This window comes from Biomphalaria glabrata, chromosome 3, assembly GCF_947242115.1.
Source record: "Biomphalaria glabrata chromosome 3, xgBioGlab47.1, whole genome shotgun sequence".
Classification (NCBI taxonomy): Eukaryota; Metazoa; Mollusca; class Gastropoda; family Planorbidae; genus Biomphalaria; species Biomphalaria glabrata.
The window spans coordinates 54,751,051-54,768,792 of NC_074713.1; the positions used below are offsets into that span (position 1 = coordinate 54,751,051).

General features: G+C 35.2%; 1 protein-coding gene across 1 annotated transcript in view; it reads right to left on the reverse strand.

Moving 5' to 3' along the window:
- LOC106054483 (protein O-mannosyl-transferase 2-like) overlaps positions 1-17,140 on the reverse strand; it is a 31,276-nt gene extending 14,136 nt beyond the window's left edge. Inside the window, exons 1-13 of the mRNA XM_013210362.2 lie at positions 16,552-17,140; positions 14,001-14,085; positions 13,241-13,345; positions 11,621-11,729; positions 11,201-11,309; positions 9,966-10,031; positions 7,829-7,922; positions 6,729-6,835; positions 6,092-6,174; positions 4,468-4,577; positions 3,522-3,649; positions 1,023-1,101; positions 481-632 (exon numbers count right to left, since the gene is read on the reverse strand). Of these exons, the coding sequence (XP_013065816.1) occupies positions 481-632; positions 1,023-1,101; positions 3,522-3,649; positions 4,468-4,577; positions 6,092-6,174; positions 6,729-6,835; positions 7,829-7,922; positions 9,966-10,031; positions 11,201-11,309; positions 11,621-11,729; positions 13,241-13,345; positions 14,001-14,085; positions 16,552-16,868 (1,544 nt within the window). The 5' untranslated portion in view covers positions 16,869-17,140. The remainder of the gene's footprint in view (positions 1-480; positions 633-1,022; positions 1,102-3,521; positions 3,650-4,467; positions 4,578-6,091; positions 6,175-6,728; positions 6,836-7,828; positions 7,923-9,965; positions 10,032-11,200; positions 11,310-11,620; positions 11,730-13,240; positions 13,346-14,000; positions 14,086-16,551) is intronic.
- Between the last annotated feature and the right edge of the window lie 602 nt (positions 17,141-17,742).

The window sequence follows — 17,742 nt, forward strand, 5'->3', positions numbered from 1 at the left end:
ATCTAAGACTTTAATTTAAACAGGCTGACCCTCAGTACTAATCTAAAACTTTAATACTAAACAGGCTGACCTCAGTACTAATCTAACACTTTAATATTATTACTAAACAGGCTGACCTCAGCACTAATCTAACACTTTAATACTAAACAGGCTGACCTCAGTACTAACCTAACACTTTAATATTATTACTAAACAGGCTGACCTCAGCACTAATCTAACACTTTAATACAAAACAGGCTGACCTCAGCACTAACCTAACACTTTAATATTATTACTAAACAGGCTGACCTCAGCACTAATCTAACACTTTAATACAAAACAGGCTGACCTCAGCACTAACCTAACACTTTAATATTATTACTAAACAGGCTGACCTCAGCACTAATCTAACACTTTAATACTAAACAGGCTGACCAGGACTAGATCTAGTAATAAGTGAAAAAAGTTTTAGAAGAAGCCTGGCATATTTGAACTGCTCACCATTTTGGTAACTTCTTGTCATGAGAGTGCAGCAAACATCGCACATGATAGTGAACAAATCTGATCTTGGATCTGACAGTTTGAATTTTATCTCCTCTGCTTGCTCCCTCCACATCTACGATCCAGATATCATTGGCGTCTCCAGTACCATTCTGTAATCACAGAAATGTATCACACTGAGTCTATCAACTCATTAGTGTATCAACTTAGGGCATTAACTTATTAGTGTATGAACTTATTACTACACCAACTCTTAAAGTGTATCAATTTGACTATTTTTTTTAAAAATCATCAATTTTAAGCAAGAACACAGTAATTTTTTTTTAACCATAAATTTTTTAAAATAAGTTTGTCTTGAAGGTAAAGCCAAAGTGAACTGGGAAAAACAACTTAAGTCACTCATTAGATCACTTGCAAAGCAGCTCAGAACAATTTGGAGATGTTATGTTCGTAGCTGACTTTTGTTGTTATTTTCTAATGATATTTTACTGAAACACAATAGGCTATATTTCCCATTAGTGGGCTTACTGTAGAAAACATACCTGGCCATAGCATGAGACTTGGAAGTGATGTTTACTGAGCGGAGCCAGTTCTTTATGGCTGTGAAGGTTTCTTCTCGTCCTGCTCAAACATACACAAACACATCCGTTACCATTTGATAACACATCTATTACCATTTGATAATACATCTATTACCATTTGATAATACATCCATTACCATTTGATAATACATCTATTACCATTTGAAAATACACATCTATTACCCTTTGATAATACATCTATTACCATTTGATAATACATCCATTACCATTTGATAATACATCTATTACCATTTGATAATACATCCATTACCATTTGATAATACATCAATTACCATTTGATAATACATCTATTACCATTTGAAAATACACATCTATTACCATTTGCTAACACACCTATTACCACTTGATAACATCTACTACCATTTGATAATACATCTATTACCATTTGATAATGCATCAATTACCATTTGATAATACATCTATTACCATTTGATAACACATCTATTACCATTTGATAATACATCTATTACCATTTGATAATACATCTATTACCATTTGATAATACATCTATTGCCATTTGATAACATATCCATTACCATTTGATAACACACCTATTACCATTTGATAACACATCTATTACCATTTGATAATACATCTATTACCATTTGATAACACATCTATTACCATTTGATAACACACCCATTACCATTTGATAACAAATCCATTATGATTTGATAACACATCTATCACCAATAGATAACACATCCATTACCTTTTGATAACATCCATTACCATTTGATAACAAGGCATTGTCCAAAGGTTTAAGAATTGCTGAATTTTACATGACTTGCACGACCCAGACCAAAATATTTTGATGCCTATCTTTCATGGTTATTCTTCTTCTTCTTCTTCTAGCCAGCTTTATTGCTGCTAAGCTGTGAACTCTTTTGCAGACTGTTGTTCAGCACTGCCGTAAAAGGTATTGGTTATGTTGGGCTGTATTGGAAGAAGGGTCTGCCTAAGGTGGATTAGGAAGGGACATTCAAAGAGGATATGGTTTACAGTTTCATAAGGGTGGGCGCAGTGTCTGCAAAGGGGGAGTTGTGTGGAGTTTATTTTGTTCAGGTGGTAATTTAATAGAAGTGTGTGTCCTGTTCTTAGTTAGAAAATTAGTTAATACTGTCCAGTTTGTTAGGCATAGTCATTTCTTTGTACATGGCTCTATCTGTGTTTTTGATGCCCATTGGTTGAGTCGCTCCTCTTTGTGATTGTTGGCTAACATTGACCTTAGGGTGAGGTAGCTTACAGGTCTTTCATGGTTATAACATAATAATAATAATCTTTATTGTCCATAAGGAAATTTGTGTTACAATTTGTGCATTACACCAAACAAAACATTATAACTGGCCAATATAAAAACAAAATGTACATTCACACATGACTCACTCATAATTTACACGTGAAAAGTTTATATCAGATAGTTTTTATTTAATGATTTGATTGCCAGGGGAACAAAAGAGATTTTGTGTCTGTTTGTCTTTGCTATCTGTGTCTTGTACCTCTTTTGTGAAGGCAAAATCACAAAATCCTGAACCAAAGGGTGATTTTTTTACTTCTAAAATCTTTTTAGCTTTTTTATGGATGCTTGTCTCAAATAGCTGCCTAAATGGGGTTTGTTTTTTTTGCCAATGACTTGACCAGCAGCATTTAGGATTCTGTGAAGTTTATTTTCATGCTTGGTGCACTATGCTCCAATCTCTTCTTCCTCTGCATGTTCATCATTGTCAAATGTAAAATGTTTTCCATATTTCGGATGTTCCTTTGGAGTTAAAGATAATTTACATCCTAGTCCAAATCTCCCGCAGGACGATGGGGGATGGCAGCTGACAGGGTATGAACGCGGGCCATCGAGAAGTCCAAACAACAGTCCAGCGTGTGTACCACATGATAAAGCAGCCATTTCAAAGGTATGTTCTGGCGACTGCCACCATAATGATTGTAAACACAATACTTAAGTATAAAAACTCTCCTGGCTGGAGAATCTATCTTACATTCTAAAAAGACTGCATGACAAATGAAGTTTCTCTTCACAGTCATCTCCAGAAGATTTCTAAAGGCCAGCTCAGCTACCAGCTTACTTTACTTGGCTTAAAATAGGACATTTGGCAACAAATGATTTTTGTTAATTACACTGTACATACATAAACATCAGGCTTAAAATAGTTAACAAAAAAATTAATACTAATATTATTATTCCAATATTGCTCATGTTAGATATACTTAAGCTTACATTTTTGTAGATTGTTATATTTATCTTATTTCTTTATGTCTTCAACTCCGAATATTAATGAAAAGTGCAATATTTCACGTGACTACACAGCCCCATCGCAGACAAAACCATTGTGGATTTTCTTTTGGTCTCAAATGTGTATAGCGCGGATACACATTTCTTTAAATAATAATATTAAAATGTACGCCTCAAACTTTGTGCAGACTTACAAGACATGTTCCAGTCTGACCAAGTCTCCACTCTGGACATAAACCAGTGGGTCACTGGCTCCAATCTCTCTGTCTGCAGGTTTGATTTTCCATCGGTTGTTGTCATCTTTATGGCTGTACGTTGTAACCTAGCAACGCAAGTAAACATTTTGTATAAGACCATCTGTTCTATATCTATTTATGAAAGTTCCTAAAAATTGTTGAAAAATTGGTGAAGTGCAAAGTGATTAAATGATGCCATGATTTAAATTAGAGCTGGGTGGACTCAAAGGCGCCCAAAGATCCTGAAATTAAAAATCCCAGTCTTCACCAGGATTCGAACCCCGGACCGCAGTTTGAAAGTCAAGCGCTTTATCGCTCAGCCAGTCTGACATTAGTTGGGAAAAAAAAGGAAAGGCGGTTGGTCGTTGTGCTGGCCACATGACACCCTCATTAACCGTAGGCCACAGAATCAGATGACCTTTACATCATCTGCCCTATAGACCACAAGGTCAGAAAGGGGGAATTTACTTTCTACTTATGATTTAAATTGTGTATGTGCGTGTGTGTGAAGTTGTGGGTGTGTAGAAATACACAAAGAGAGAGAAGTTGGAGCACTGAAGATGATATGGGCAAATATAGTGAAAGACATATCCATCTTCAATATGCTTTTCTTATGTAATCCTTCAGAGTATTGCTGTAAGCTTTCCAAGTCATTGAATTATTTCCTTTATATTAGACTCATGATAGATTGTCCTGTAAAGACAGCTGTATACTGAGTGATAGGCCACTGGATAATTAATGAGCATCTTTGAACTCATAAATGTAATGCATTCACAAGACACACTTTCAAAGTACTTTGCCACTTGAGCAATACATCTAGACCATCTTAGTTATTTATCTGTCTTCCAACTGCTGTTGACTGTCATAACTCAGTAGTTTTGAGCTGTTACACCAAACGACCCACCTGTTGCTGTTTGGGTGGATGCTCCTCAGGGTAAAGATGAAAGTGGGAATGTAGGTAGGCCCCACCTGTCCTCCTCTGTTTTAATGTGATTTCACTCCCAAAGGCAATATCTAGAGACGATAATATCAAGACAATGCCAAAATAAAATAAATCATAGCTCAGTTGCATGGGAAATGAATTATGAATGTTTCTTTAATTTGATTTCAATAATTCTTTATAAAGGTTATAAAACCTAATTTAGGATAAAAAAGTAAATATAAAATAATAAACTCTAGAAGAGCTTTGTCAAGTTTTTGTGTGCAATTTTAGTTTTGAATGAACAATAGATCAACATTATGGAAGTAAAATGAAATGCTTAGTCAACAAACATTTAAAGCATTTTGATAAGGTCACCAAAAGACCTCTGACATTTAGTTGTATGTACCATGACCACACAAACCAGATGTCTAGTGAAGTGAGCAATGTGAAAGCACCAAAGTTTAATCACGAGTCTACAGGACTGAACTGAATCTACAGGACTGAACTGAATCTACAGAACTGAACTGGGTCTACAGGACTTAACTGAATCTACAGAACTGAACTGGGTCTACAGGACTACAGCTGCCTGGTCGTGCAGTTTGGGCGCTGGACTGTCATTAGGATTTATTGATGGTCTCGGGTTCAAACCCTGCCCGCTCCCATACCCTGTTGTCCTGTGAGAGGCTTGGACTAGGAAGTAAACTATCTTCAACTCTGAAGGAACATCCAAAACATGTAAAACATTTTACTAACATTTTTACAGGACTGAACTGAGTCTACAGGACTGAGCTGGGTCTTCAGGATTGAACTGAGTCTACAGGACTGAGCTGGGTCTTCAGGATTGAACTGAGTCTACAGGACTGAGCTGGGTCTTCAGGATTGAACTGAGTCTACAGGACTGAGCTGGGTCTTCAGGATTGAACTGAGTCTACAGGACTGAGCTGGGTCTTCAGGATTGAACTGAGTCTACAGGACTGAGCTGGGTCTTCAGGATTGAACTGAGTCTACAGGACTGAACTGGGTCTACAGGACTGAACTAAATCTACAGGACTGAACTGAGTTTACAGGACTGAATCTACAGGAATGAACTGGGTCTATAGGACTGAACTGAGTCTACAAGACTGAATCTACAGGACTGAACTAAGTCTACAGGACTGAACTGAGCCTACAGGACTGAACTGAGTCTACAGGACTGAACTGAGTCTACAGGACTGAATCTACAGGAATGAACTGGGTCTACAGGACTGAACTGAGTCTACAGGACTGAAAGTCTACAGGACTGAATCTACAGGAATGAACTGGGTCTACAGGACTGAACTGAGTCTAAAGGACTCAATTAAGTCAACAGGATTGAAATAAGTCTAAAGAACTGAACAGTCTAAAGAACTAAACCCAGGTGCTACAATGATTCAACTGCTAATATTTCTCTCCTACCACTGAGACACTTTCATTTTTCCAGTGCACCAACCAAAATCAATCTCTTAACATTCAGTGGTAGAACAAAGTGTTAGGTAGCAGAGGCATCACAGTGATCCATGTGGCTTCTAGCAATGCTGTGTTTTCTTTTCTATGTGGGCAGTTGCACTACAAACACAGTTTTACTTACACTGGGGCATGCTGACATTATAAAGTCTGTTGCCAATCAGCTGAGACTGAAAAGCTGAACTAAAGAAGCCATCGCCATTGCCGCTGTAACAGAATAGGTGAAATAACAGAATAGCTAAAGGAACAGAATAGGTAATATATAGGAGTTTATATACAGTGTCATCATTGAGAATTAAGATCAAATAGCAAAACAAAAAAATATTGTTTATTTATAATAATTCTCTGAATGCATTTTCTAATGTATAACCTAGTGAACTATTTAGGCTGACAATACTAAAAAAAATAAAACTACACAGTTTATTGAAAATCTATCAGTCTATATCTAAATCAACAAATAACTGAAATTCATATATATTGCAATTCCCAAAGTAGAGACAGAGCTAGACTCATAAACAAAGAGTCATAGTGTTCTACTTTGTTTGAGATCTTATCAAATTTTCACAATTATTTCTCTAATTTTTTTTTTAAAGTACTGTGCGAGGCCCCACCTAATTAGAAGCCATAGGCGGCTGCCTAGTTTGCCTATACCTAAGGCCGACCCAGCAGGAATGACCCAGCTGCTACTTATATTTTTAAGGGATAGTTTTGAAAGTTCCTCCTATTGCTAACCTGTGGTCCAGAACTTTTAAATTGCTAACCTGTGGTCCAGAACTTTTAAATGTACGGCAAACAGAACACAGTAGGCTAGGACTGGCACAAGGATGAGACCAATAACTCTAGCTGCGACATGCTTACTGAGCGCCACCTGTAAGGGGAGTAGAGTCTTTATCAATAATTATCAATAAAAGCTTAATCTATCAAATGTAAACAGTTTTTTTTTAATTTAGGAATTTATTTGTCTGTGTGTGTGGAATTTCACTACACAGTTTAGTATGATTGTAAGTAGTCAGCACATCGTGAAACTGCTTTGATGTAATTACAGGTGTTCTAGGGTGAGTTAGTGTTGTAGTGACAGCATTCTTGTTTGATAGTCTGACAAAGTCAGTCTTGAATCAATGTTATAAGCTCATACTTAACTTCTTTATCTTATTTTGAAAATATATTTAGAGAGATTTAGCCATCCCTGAAAAATTTTATACCTTGAGGAAAATATTATAAGAATTACTTAAAAATGTGAAAGCAATGATAATCATATCACTATTCTACTTAACCAGTTCCCAGAAATACAGCAATGGCTCAAGAGAATTACTAGACTGAAATACTGAGATATAAAAATATAAAAAAAAATTGTTTATTTCTTTAAAAAGTAAGACTGACGTAAAACAAATTTTTTCTTCTATAACAGACAAAACCTATTCTTTCATTAAAAAGAAAGAACTCAGTTTTGAGAAGCTGATGAAAATTACTTTTCTCTTCAAGGAGGTGAGATGTTTGGTCGAGAGGTTAAAACCGCTTGCCTATCTATAAGAGATTGGACCAAAGTGCATGATGTAAGCATGAAAGATGCTCTACATAAATTCAATTTAAAAAAAAGAGTTTCTATTTGTTGAAGACTAAACTGAAGAACATAATAGATTTTAAAATTAGTTTTTTTTCTGTTTGCTTCATGTTAAGTTTACAATGTTCTTTCAGATATGAAAAATATTATGTCCTAGTCAAATTTCAAATTTTCCTGCAGGGGATGACTGCAGGAAGGGTTTGAACTCAGAGCCATTGTGACAAAAGTCTGAAGCACATACCTCATGACCAGGCAGCCAAGTAACTTAAGATTAAAGTCAAACACAAGATCTCTACTCACCAAAGATATAGAATGGTTCCCTAAAAGCCTCCACAGATCTGAGATTGTTGTGTAGCCAACCAACAAAATAACAAACAGCCCAACAAACTTGACACTGGAGAAACAGAGAACACAAGAATGTATGTTTTACAGTCATTTGTACATTATAACATTAATTCTTAATTTATTTTGAGTGTAATATCATTCCATCATGATTAGTTTTCTTGTGAATGTTCTGGCCCCATGAGCTAAACAAATAAGTGTCATGCTAAAATGAAAGGCCTAAAAAAGTCTTCAATGGAAAGATGTTTCTAATACTTAAGTTTTTATCTACAAACATTTTCAACTGAGATACAATGAAATATCATTTTAATTTATTTGAGTGTCACTTATATTGCTTTAACACCAACAGAACATGAGTCCACTGTTCCTAAATTTCTTTTAAATGCCTATATCTTATATTGCTTTAACACCAACAGAACATGAGTCCACTGTTCCTAAATTTCTTTTAAATGCCTATATCTTATATTGCTTTAACACCAACAGAACATGAGTCCACTGTTCCTAAATTTCTTTTAAATGCCTATATCTTATATTGCTTTAACACCAACAGAACATGAGTCCACTGTTCCTAAATTTCTTTTAAATGCCTATATCTTATATTGCTTTAACACCAACAGAACACGAGTCCACTGTTCCTAAATTTCTTTAAATGCCTATATCTGTAAACCCCATAAAGAGAGAATTTTTTACCCTATGAAAAATAATCGCATCCGAATCTAAAAATAGTCCATGCAATGAGGTAAAACATTTTATATTGGCAATTGCGAATGGCTGCCTTCATTAAATGGTTGTGGTTTTATGTGAAATATTTGTGAAAATTTGCAGTCAACATGAACCAGGTATGTAGACAGGAAGTTTATTCTTGTAATACGCTGAAAGCTGATGGATGTTTGATTTATAATCTAAAGAAGACTGAATTTCATTTAGTAGATTTTTTTTTAACTTCAGTTATAACTAGAGATTTGGATTGACTCAAGATGGCTACTAGTAGTTTTCATACAGTGATAGCTTGATTGATATAAAGAATCTTGAACTTTATTAGTTGTAGAACTAGAAAGAGTGGAGGGTGTGGCCCCCAGGTACTCAGGCCTAGGAGACACTTGTAAGGACTATAGGCTGGTATAGTTAATGGCATGAGACATTTTCTCCACTCTAAATTTGTGACTTTATAGGATAATACATGTGCAATTTATCCGCATATGAAAATACTGCCTGAACTTCATTAAATTAATCTACACTCCGACCATCCAAGTTCTACACACAAGAGAAATAATTTATAAGCTGTTCAAATGATTCTATATTTTAGAATAAAATTTCCAAAGCTATAAGCTGCTGGTAAGGCCATGGTTTAATAAAAAAGCCGTTTGGGCAACTGTTTGAGAAAAAACATTGATAAGAAAGCTAACAAGATTTTTAAAATTTAAAACAAAAACACCCTCTGGGGCAGGATTTTTTAAATTTTACCATCACACAAAGGAGATACAAGACACTGATTACTAAGACTGAAAGGCACAAAAACTTCCTTTGTTCCCCTGGTAATACAATTCAATCATCTGATCTTAACTTTTTACATGTAAATTTTGAGTAAATCTTTTGTGATTGTATATTTTGGTTTTCTATAGCTATAATGTTTTGTTTGGTGTAATGCACAAATTGAGAGACAAAATTTCCTTATGGATAACAAAGATTATTATTATTGTTATTATTATTATACTCTGACTCCAATGGTTAACGCCTGGACTGTGAACAACAAAACAGTATATTGATTTTAAACAAAAATTCTTAACACTTCAAAATACAACTTCATCTACTGTTTCTTATTGTTCAGTCCTCAGCTTGCTAATTCCCCAGTAGGATGTTTAAATTCAAATTGACTTCAACTCATTGCCCATAAAATAAGAAGTCAGAAAGTGGATTTGAAAGTCAGACATAATTATTTAAAAACTAAGCACATTTACTAACAAATGTTTGTATTTCTCTCTAAATATATTTTCAAAGAAATAGATAAAGAAGTAAAGTATGAGCTTATAAAATTGATTCAAGACTGGCTGTCAAACTATCAAACAAGAATGCCGTGACTACAACACTAACTCACCCTAGAGCGCAGGCTAAAGAAATGCCTGTATTGGTCAACCAAACCCACCACGGCAAGGTAAATGGTCTGAAATGGAAAGAAATATTTTTGAAACAAATATATTACATTAAAAAGATGAGTTGTAAGAAAACAAAAAAAGATATTCTGTTATATTTATTTGTAGACCAATGGAGCATAGGAAATCAACTTCACCTGAAACCAACTTCACAAGTTTCTGAAGTCAATCTGTAACAAAGTGGCCAGCACAACCATAAGACACTTTACTTTTCTAATATACGCAAGATGCCCAATACAACTTTGGGGACCTAAATATGCCAAATGCCCAATACAACTTTGGGGACCTAAATATGCCTAATACCCAATACAACTTTGGGAAGTAAATAGGCCAAATGCCCAATATAAATTTGTGGACTTAAATATGCCAGATGCCCAATACAACTTTGTGAACTCAAATATGCCAAATGCCCAATACAATTTTGGGGACTTAAATATGCCAGATGCCCACACAACTTTGTGGACTTAAATATGCCAGATGCCCACAGTTTAAAAATTAAAAATTTCAGTTTTCCCCTGAAGTTGACCTCAAGATATGCCTTCAGAAAACCATCATAGCCCAGATAAAACATACTGATACATAAATTATAACCAAAAATGTGGTAGAAACACTCTCTAATTTATTTATATGTAAGCTACTGTAAGTCAAAAGATAAATTTCCTTTAAGTCATGAAAAGGTTAAGATTCGAGTCGTATCTAGGGTTAAACAGTTCTTAAACTAAGGAATTAAAGAACATTAGGCAATGGATAATTAAGTTCTTTTGTGAGTATTTTATTTTGATAATACATTCTTACTCTGAGTAAATCCTAAAGTACAGAAACAAAGTAAATCAGACCAGCTGCTTATTGGGACTAAAAAGAACACATCCTGTTGTGGTTAAAATTAACCAGATTCTACTGTGATTTCATTTCTCCATATAAGAAAATTATTAATTGTTTCAATGGCTAAACAATGAAAGTGAAGGTATTATAAATTGAAGGTATTATAAATTGAAGGTATTAAAAATTGAAGGTATTATAAATTGAAGATGCTATAAATTGATGGTGTTATAAATTGAAGGTATTATAAATTGAAGGTGTTATAAAGTGAAGGTATTATAAATTGAAGGTGTTATAAAGTGAAGGTATTATAAAGTGAAGGTGTTATAAAGTGAAGGTATTATAAATGTAAAGAACCAACTTGTGACTGTAGGTCAAAAACTTGAGACATGAATATGTTGAGGTCATGATGAAAAACATAAGAATAGGGTCAAGCAGGATGTGACGTGACAGAGTTAAGGTCCCTGTATCTGTGGAAGGGAAAGTTAAAAAGTTAAACATTACATTCATGTCACAAGTCAATACATAAAAACATTGACAGCCAGCAGGAGAAGATCCTATTGATATGTTAGAAACAACACAGACACATACTGGGGGATACAACTGACCCAATCAAAAGCTAAAATAAAAAAATATTACAAATGGTACAGTTGAATCCAGTTTATAGGACCTGCATATTTTCCCACACAGACACTAATGTTTTGGTCCTAATAACCGGGGATCCAATTACCTGGATTCGATTCGCCTGTACCAATTCAATAAAATGATTACAAGTACTGACCAAATAAAATAAGAGCTGCAGAAAAAATGGAAGCTGGAATCGAGTGAGTTAGCAGCCATATGCACTGATAGGCAAGGGGGACAAGCAGTGCACCCAGCACAGCACAGAACTGTCGATAAAAAAAGGAATACAATGATAAACTTTAGTCATGAATAAATTCATGTGCCAAAAATTTAAATCTGCTGACTACATGAAGATAGCATACAATGTCATTCTGACTTTACTATTTTGTTGTTTTATATTTTTGTATAAATAATAATAACAATGGCGATGTCTTTGATTACGAAGATTAAGGATGAGTGCAGTGTTTCACATGACTATGCAAATCCAGTAGTGACCTGCATATTTTCCCACACCTTGTGCAGACAAAGCTGTTGTCCATCAGCAGTCTATTTAAGCTATCTTTCCGTCTTCTGCACCTGTCTTCAATAAGGATTTTCCTTTGGCTATAAAAAGTGTGTCCGGCAGCCTTTGGAAGAGTTCTCCGTCTCTTTCAGAGGCCAGCCAAACAGATGACCTTTACATCATCTGCCCTATACACCACAAGGTCCGAAATGGGAATTTTATTTTACTGTGCAGACAAAGCCATTTATCCGCCGGTGGTCTATTTAAGTATAAATATAGATGTACAAAAGGTACTAGTAAATACTGTTATGAATCTCACTATCCAGGCTCTCTGCAAACTGCACCATACACCACCAACTTAAAGAACTTGACAACTCAGGGCTCCAAAGTAACGCAACACTTTAATAGTTGAATAAATAACAGCCAATACTGTACAATTGGCAACACGTACACTGTACAAATATCTCTCCGATAACACCGTTCCGCCGTATCAACTCTTGCACTGGCCTCTCCGTCTCGTTCCGGGCTTGCACTGGGTTCAACAGTTCAGGACTGACTTCACACACTGGGCTTGTGTTGGACTCGATCGCAGACCAAGATCAAGACGTCAGTCGTCTCAACTGTACTTGACAGTACTCCGCACTGAACCGTCGTAATGCTCCGTACAGAACCACACCGCTGAACTGTGCTGTAGTCGACCGGACTGTAGTGAACCGGGCTCTGAACCCCTGCCGTGAACCTCCTTTCTGATCCTTGCTGTATTGAGCCCCTTTTCTCGACCTTCCTGACTGCGACACCTCCGCTCTTATATAGGGTCCCAACTGGCCTTCTCGAACCGGACAGAACGCCGCTCAACGTTTCTAGGTGGTCAGATGACTACAACTCTTGTGACGCTCCTGAGCTCTGTTCACGACGTCGATCCTTCCCGGACCGCCGTCGATCCTTCCCGAACCGCCATGTTGACACTCGTCTCGGCTGATAGTCGTAACTCGTCACGGTTGACCGATCGTCTAGCGCTGGCCTGGGGCGATTTGCGTCGGCTGACTACACACACACCACTACCCCCATTTGTGCCACCACCAGGTTTATAACAATACTTAACAATTTATTTTTATATTTTTACTTCATATTTCAAGATAATACTAGACACAATGTGGAGGAGTCATTTCATAGCGTTTCATAGATTACATAGACATGATGTTCCTAAAAGTTTAAGTGTTACAATTTAAGATTTAGGTCGCTGGACACACACATATAAATTATTCTTTAACTGACCACTCTCATTCCCACATAGTTCACATCTTCATACTGGTCTCCTGGTTTGTGAAAAGGAAAGCTTCCATCGTAGCCTGTCATAACTCCAGCGAAGCCAATCAGCATCTACATTTGAAAAAAAAACAATAAACAAAATAGTTTAATGAAACTGTAAGTAATATATTGTTGACACACTTTTTTTTAGTCCTTTGAAAAAAAACAACAACATATATGAGGAAACTGGATAGAAGAGAGGGCATATGTGTCAATGTGTATGTGTCAATGTCTGGATGAGAGAAAGATGTTTACTAGTGGGTGACTGTGAGACACGAGTATGAGATGCGAGGCAATAAAAGTGTCGGTGTGTTTGTACAGGTACATGTGAAAAGTATGGGTGGAGAGAAAAAAGGTATTTAAGACCTGATTTTTGTTAATGTTAGTTAGAACTGGAGCTAGTAAAGTTTGAATGTATGCTAGTAAAGGCAGAACTTAGAATTGTATAGAGAGAACTTGTAGTGAGAAGTGAGAGCTTGTAGTACATATAGAAGTTGTATAAAAAAGTTTTATAATAAATATATATTGAAACTGCTACAACATATATACTTGTCCGTGCATAGAAATAATTAACAGTTTAAAGAACTTGCTGCATCATCATAACAATATATATATACATGTATTGAAAAAAAAATTATTATAGAATAAATGTTATAGAATCATTGTTTCAAGGTTTGAATTTTAAAGTCTCATGAAATAAAATTATATAAAGAATTTAAAGATTTACCTTGCCTAGTGGTGGGTGAACATCGAAAAAGAATGTACGGTTAATGTACCAGCTTCCCATTTTACCAAAATGAGTTTCATCCCAGCTAAAGGTTGATGTGAAAAAGAAGAATGGAATTTATGTATTGATCCTTAAAATATCAATTTTAAGATAACTGCAGCATTATGATACAAAAAAAAGCTACAGCAGAATAAAACATCTTCAAAATTTTTAAGACAATAAGATGTTGAGACCAGGTAATAAAATCTTCAAATTCAGCAAAAATTATTATGTAGCCAGTTCAAAAGAGGGATGGTGGAGAAGAAATTAAAGTGGTGCAAGTTTAACAAGGTTCATTAATGAGTGACATGCTAACATAGTGTGGTATCCTAATAAAGTGTGGTAACCTAACAAAGTGTGTTAACTTCACAAAAAGTGACACCCTAACAAAGTGTGGTACCTTCACAAAAAGTGACACCCTAACAAAGTGTGGTACCTTCACAAAAAGTGACATCCTAACATAGTGTGGTATCCTAAAATAGTGTGGTATCCTAAAATAGTGTGGTATCCTAATAAAGTGTGGTAACCTAACAAAGTGTGGTACCCTCACAAAAAGTGACACCCTAACATAGTGTGGTATCCTAACAAAAAGTGACACCCTAACATAGTGTGGTATCCTAACATAGTGTGGTATCCTAACAAAGTGTGGTAACCTAACAAAGTGTGGCACCCTAACAAAGTGTGGTACCCTAACAAAAAGTGACACCCTAACAAAATGTGGTGTCCTAACATAGTGTGTTACCCTAACAAAGTGTGGTACCCTAACAAAGTGTGGTGTCCTAACATAGTGTGTTACCCTAACAAAAAGTGACACCCTAACAAAATGTGGTGTCCTAACATAGTGTGTTACCCTAACATAGTGTGGTACCCTAACAAAGTGTGGTATCCTAACATAGTGTGGTATCCTGACATAGTGTGGTAACCTAACAAAGTGTGGTACCCTAACAAAATGTGGTATCCTAACAAAATGTGGTACCCTAACAAAGTGTGGTATCCTAACAAAGTGTGGTATCCTAACAAAATGTGGTACCCTAACAAAGTGTGGTATCCTAACAAAGTGTGGTATCCTAACAAAATGTGGTACCCTAACAAAGTGTGGTATCCTAACAAAGTGTGGTACCCTAACAAAGTGTTAGGTAATTGAAGCATTGAAAACCAAAGTGAAAAGAGAAGATTGTGTAGTTTGTTAACATAAATGACAACAATTGATTGTAATGTCTAGCTTCAAACGTTCTGTATGTATTTTTTAAATTAACCTTTAACCTATTATTAACCTAACTGAAAACCTTCTCGACATGAACTGGTAAAACAAATTTGTTTTACTTGTTACTGATGCTCTTCAGAATTCAAGGTTATTATATCCTTGCCCAAATCTCCCTCAGAACGTTAGGGGAAGGCTGTTAACAGGGTTCATAACAAAGACCATCAAAATGACAGTCCAGAGCAGATACTGAATCACCAGGCAACCGTTGGAATGATTGATACAAAATATGTAGTCATGTGTCAAGTGTATAGTAACCAATAGTTTCTGTGTTCAGCTTGTAAGTTAAACATAGAATCTTTATTTTTATTAACTTTAAAGGAATTTAGGGTATACCACCCAGATCTGATGGACACCTAACATAAGTATTTGGTCATTATACCACCAGATCTGATGGACACCTAACACAAGTATTTGGTCATTATACAACCCAGATCTGATGGACACCTAACATAAGTATTTGGTCATTATACCACCAAGATCTGATGGACACCTAACATAAGTATTTGGTCATTATACCACCAAGATCTGATGGACACCTAACATAAGTATTTGGTCATTATACCACCCAGATCTGATGGACACCTAACATTTTAGTTTTTGGTCATTATACCACCCAGATCTGATGGACACCTAACATAAGTATTTGGTCATTATACCACCAAGATCTGATGGACACCTAACATAAGTATTTGGTCATTATACCACCAAGATCTGATGGACACCTAACATTTTAGTTTTTGGTCATTATACCACCCAGATCTGATGGACACCTAACATAAGTATTTGGTCATTATACCACCAAGATCTGATGAACACCTAACATAAGTATTTGGTCATTATACCACCAAGATCTGATGGACACCTAACATAAGTATTTGGTCATTATACCACCAAGATCTGATGGACACCTAACATTTTAGTTTTTGGTCATTTTAGCACCCAGATCTAATGGACATCTAACATAAGTATTTGATCATTATACCACCTAGATCAGATGGACACCTAACATAAGTATTTCTGAAGGATCCTAACATTAAAAGTATTTGGTCATTAAACCACCCAGATCTGATGAGGTGCTCCTTTATCTGCAGCAAGACATGGGGACTCAAAAAAGTACTTAAATTTACTTTTACATAGATCTAATTAAAACTAGATATATAAATATATATGTTTCAGAATATAAAAAAAACTCTAGAATATCAAACAATGAAATGTACTGATAAAATCATCAAAAGTGTCTATACTCACCAGACATGAGCAGGCTTCTCGATGTTATAAATTCTTGTGATTAATGACAACATCAGTAACACAAACCAGCTTACATAATACGGCAAAGTATTTGTCCATGTTTGATTTTCTTCAAACACATCAAGATCTCTATTCTCATTATTGGATTCATTTTTGTCTTTGGGAAACGTCTCTTTTAAATCTCTAGTCACTAACTTTTCCTTTTTATTATTTTTGTGCCTCTTGACAACAGAATTAGAATTTTCTTCTGTCCTATTCCCATGTTTTAATTCTTTATCAAGAACCGGAATGCTTTTTGCTTTGATTGATGGGTCCATTTTAGTTTGATGTAATAAATCTTCGAGGAATCGTTACTTCCTAATCTTCTTTCAGTGTTTGATGATGTTTCTGTAGAAGTGTTGAAATCGTTAATTTGGACAATTTGGTTGCAATATTTTATCATAGAAATTGTATGAAGTTAATTCAAAAGAAAAGATAATTAAGCCCTATGTGTAACCATGTGTCAATCTAGTCATGCATGTTAAACTTATAAGATCTACTATAGATCTCGACTCCAGTCTAACCTGTCAGAAGATGCCTAAGTCAGGCTGTGTTTATGTTTCCAACAGAACGTCAGACATTTTTATTGTGTTATTAATAGTGACCTCCCTTTGCTAATACTGTAAAATTTGAGAGTAAACAAAAAAAAAAGATGTAAATCTATAAATCTTGAACCAAAATATTTACAATTTAATTTAGAATTATGATTGAATTCTACAACTCTACAACAATTTAGTTTTTAATCCATCTGGTGTTTAAATTAAAAACTCGTTGAAAGATAAATGATTATCTAAATTGTAACACATTTGAATTGTGTTTTCTCATTGCTTTTTTATTTTTTTGTCTCTTGATTATTAATCCTCCTTTTATTTTATAACATCGCAGAATACAGAATATCGAAGTGACGACCACAAGAAAAAAAAATAAAATAAAATGTCTCACAGAAGAGACCGGGAATCCTGAAACATAATTTAGTGGCCGTATTGGATTTATGTTATCTTATCTTATAAAATACAGACGTTACTTTAAAAAACAATTATGAAAGAGGATTTCAAACTAGCACATACCTGGTCATCGCTGACAAGACGTAAAGTCAAAGAAGTATATAACAATAAGTCCTAAATACAAGATCTGTTGTTTTTTTTTTTGTTG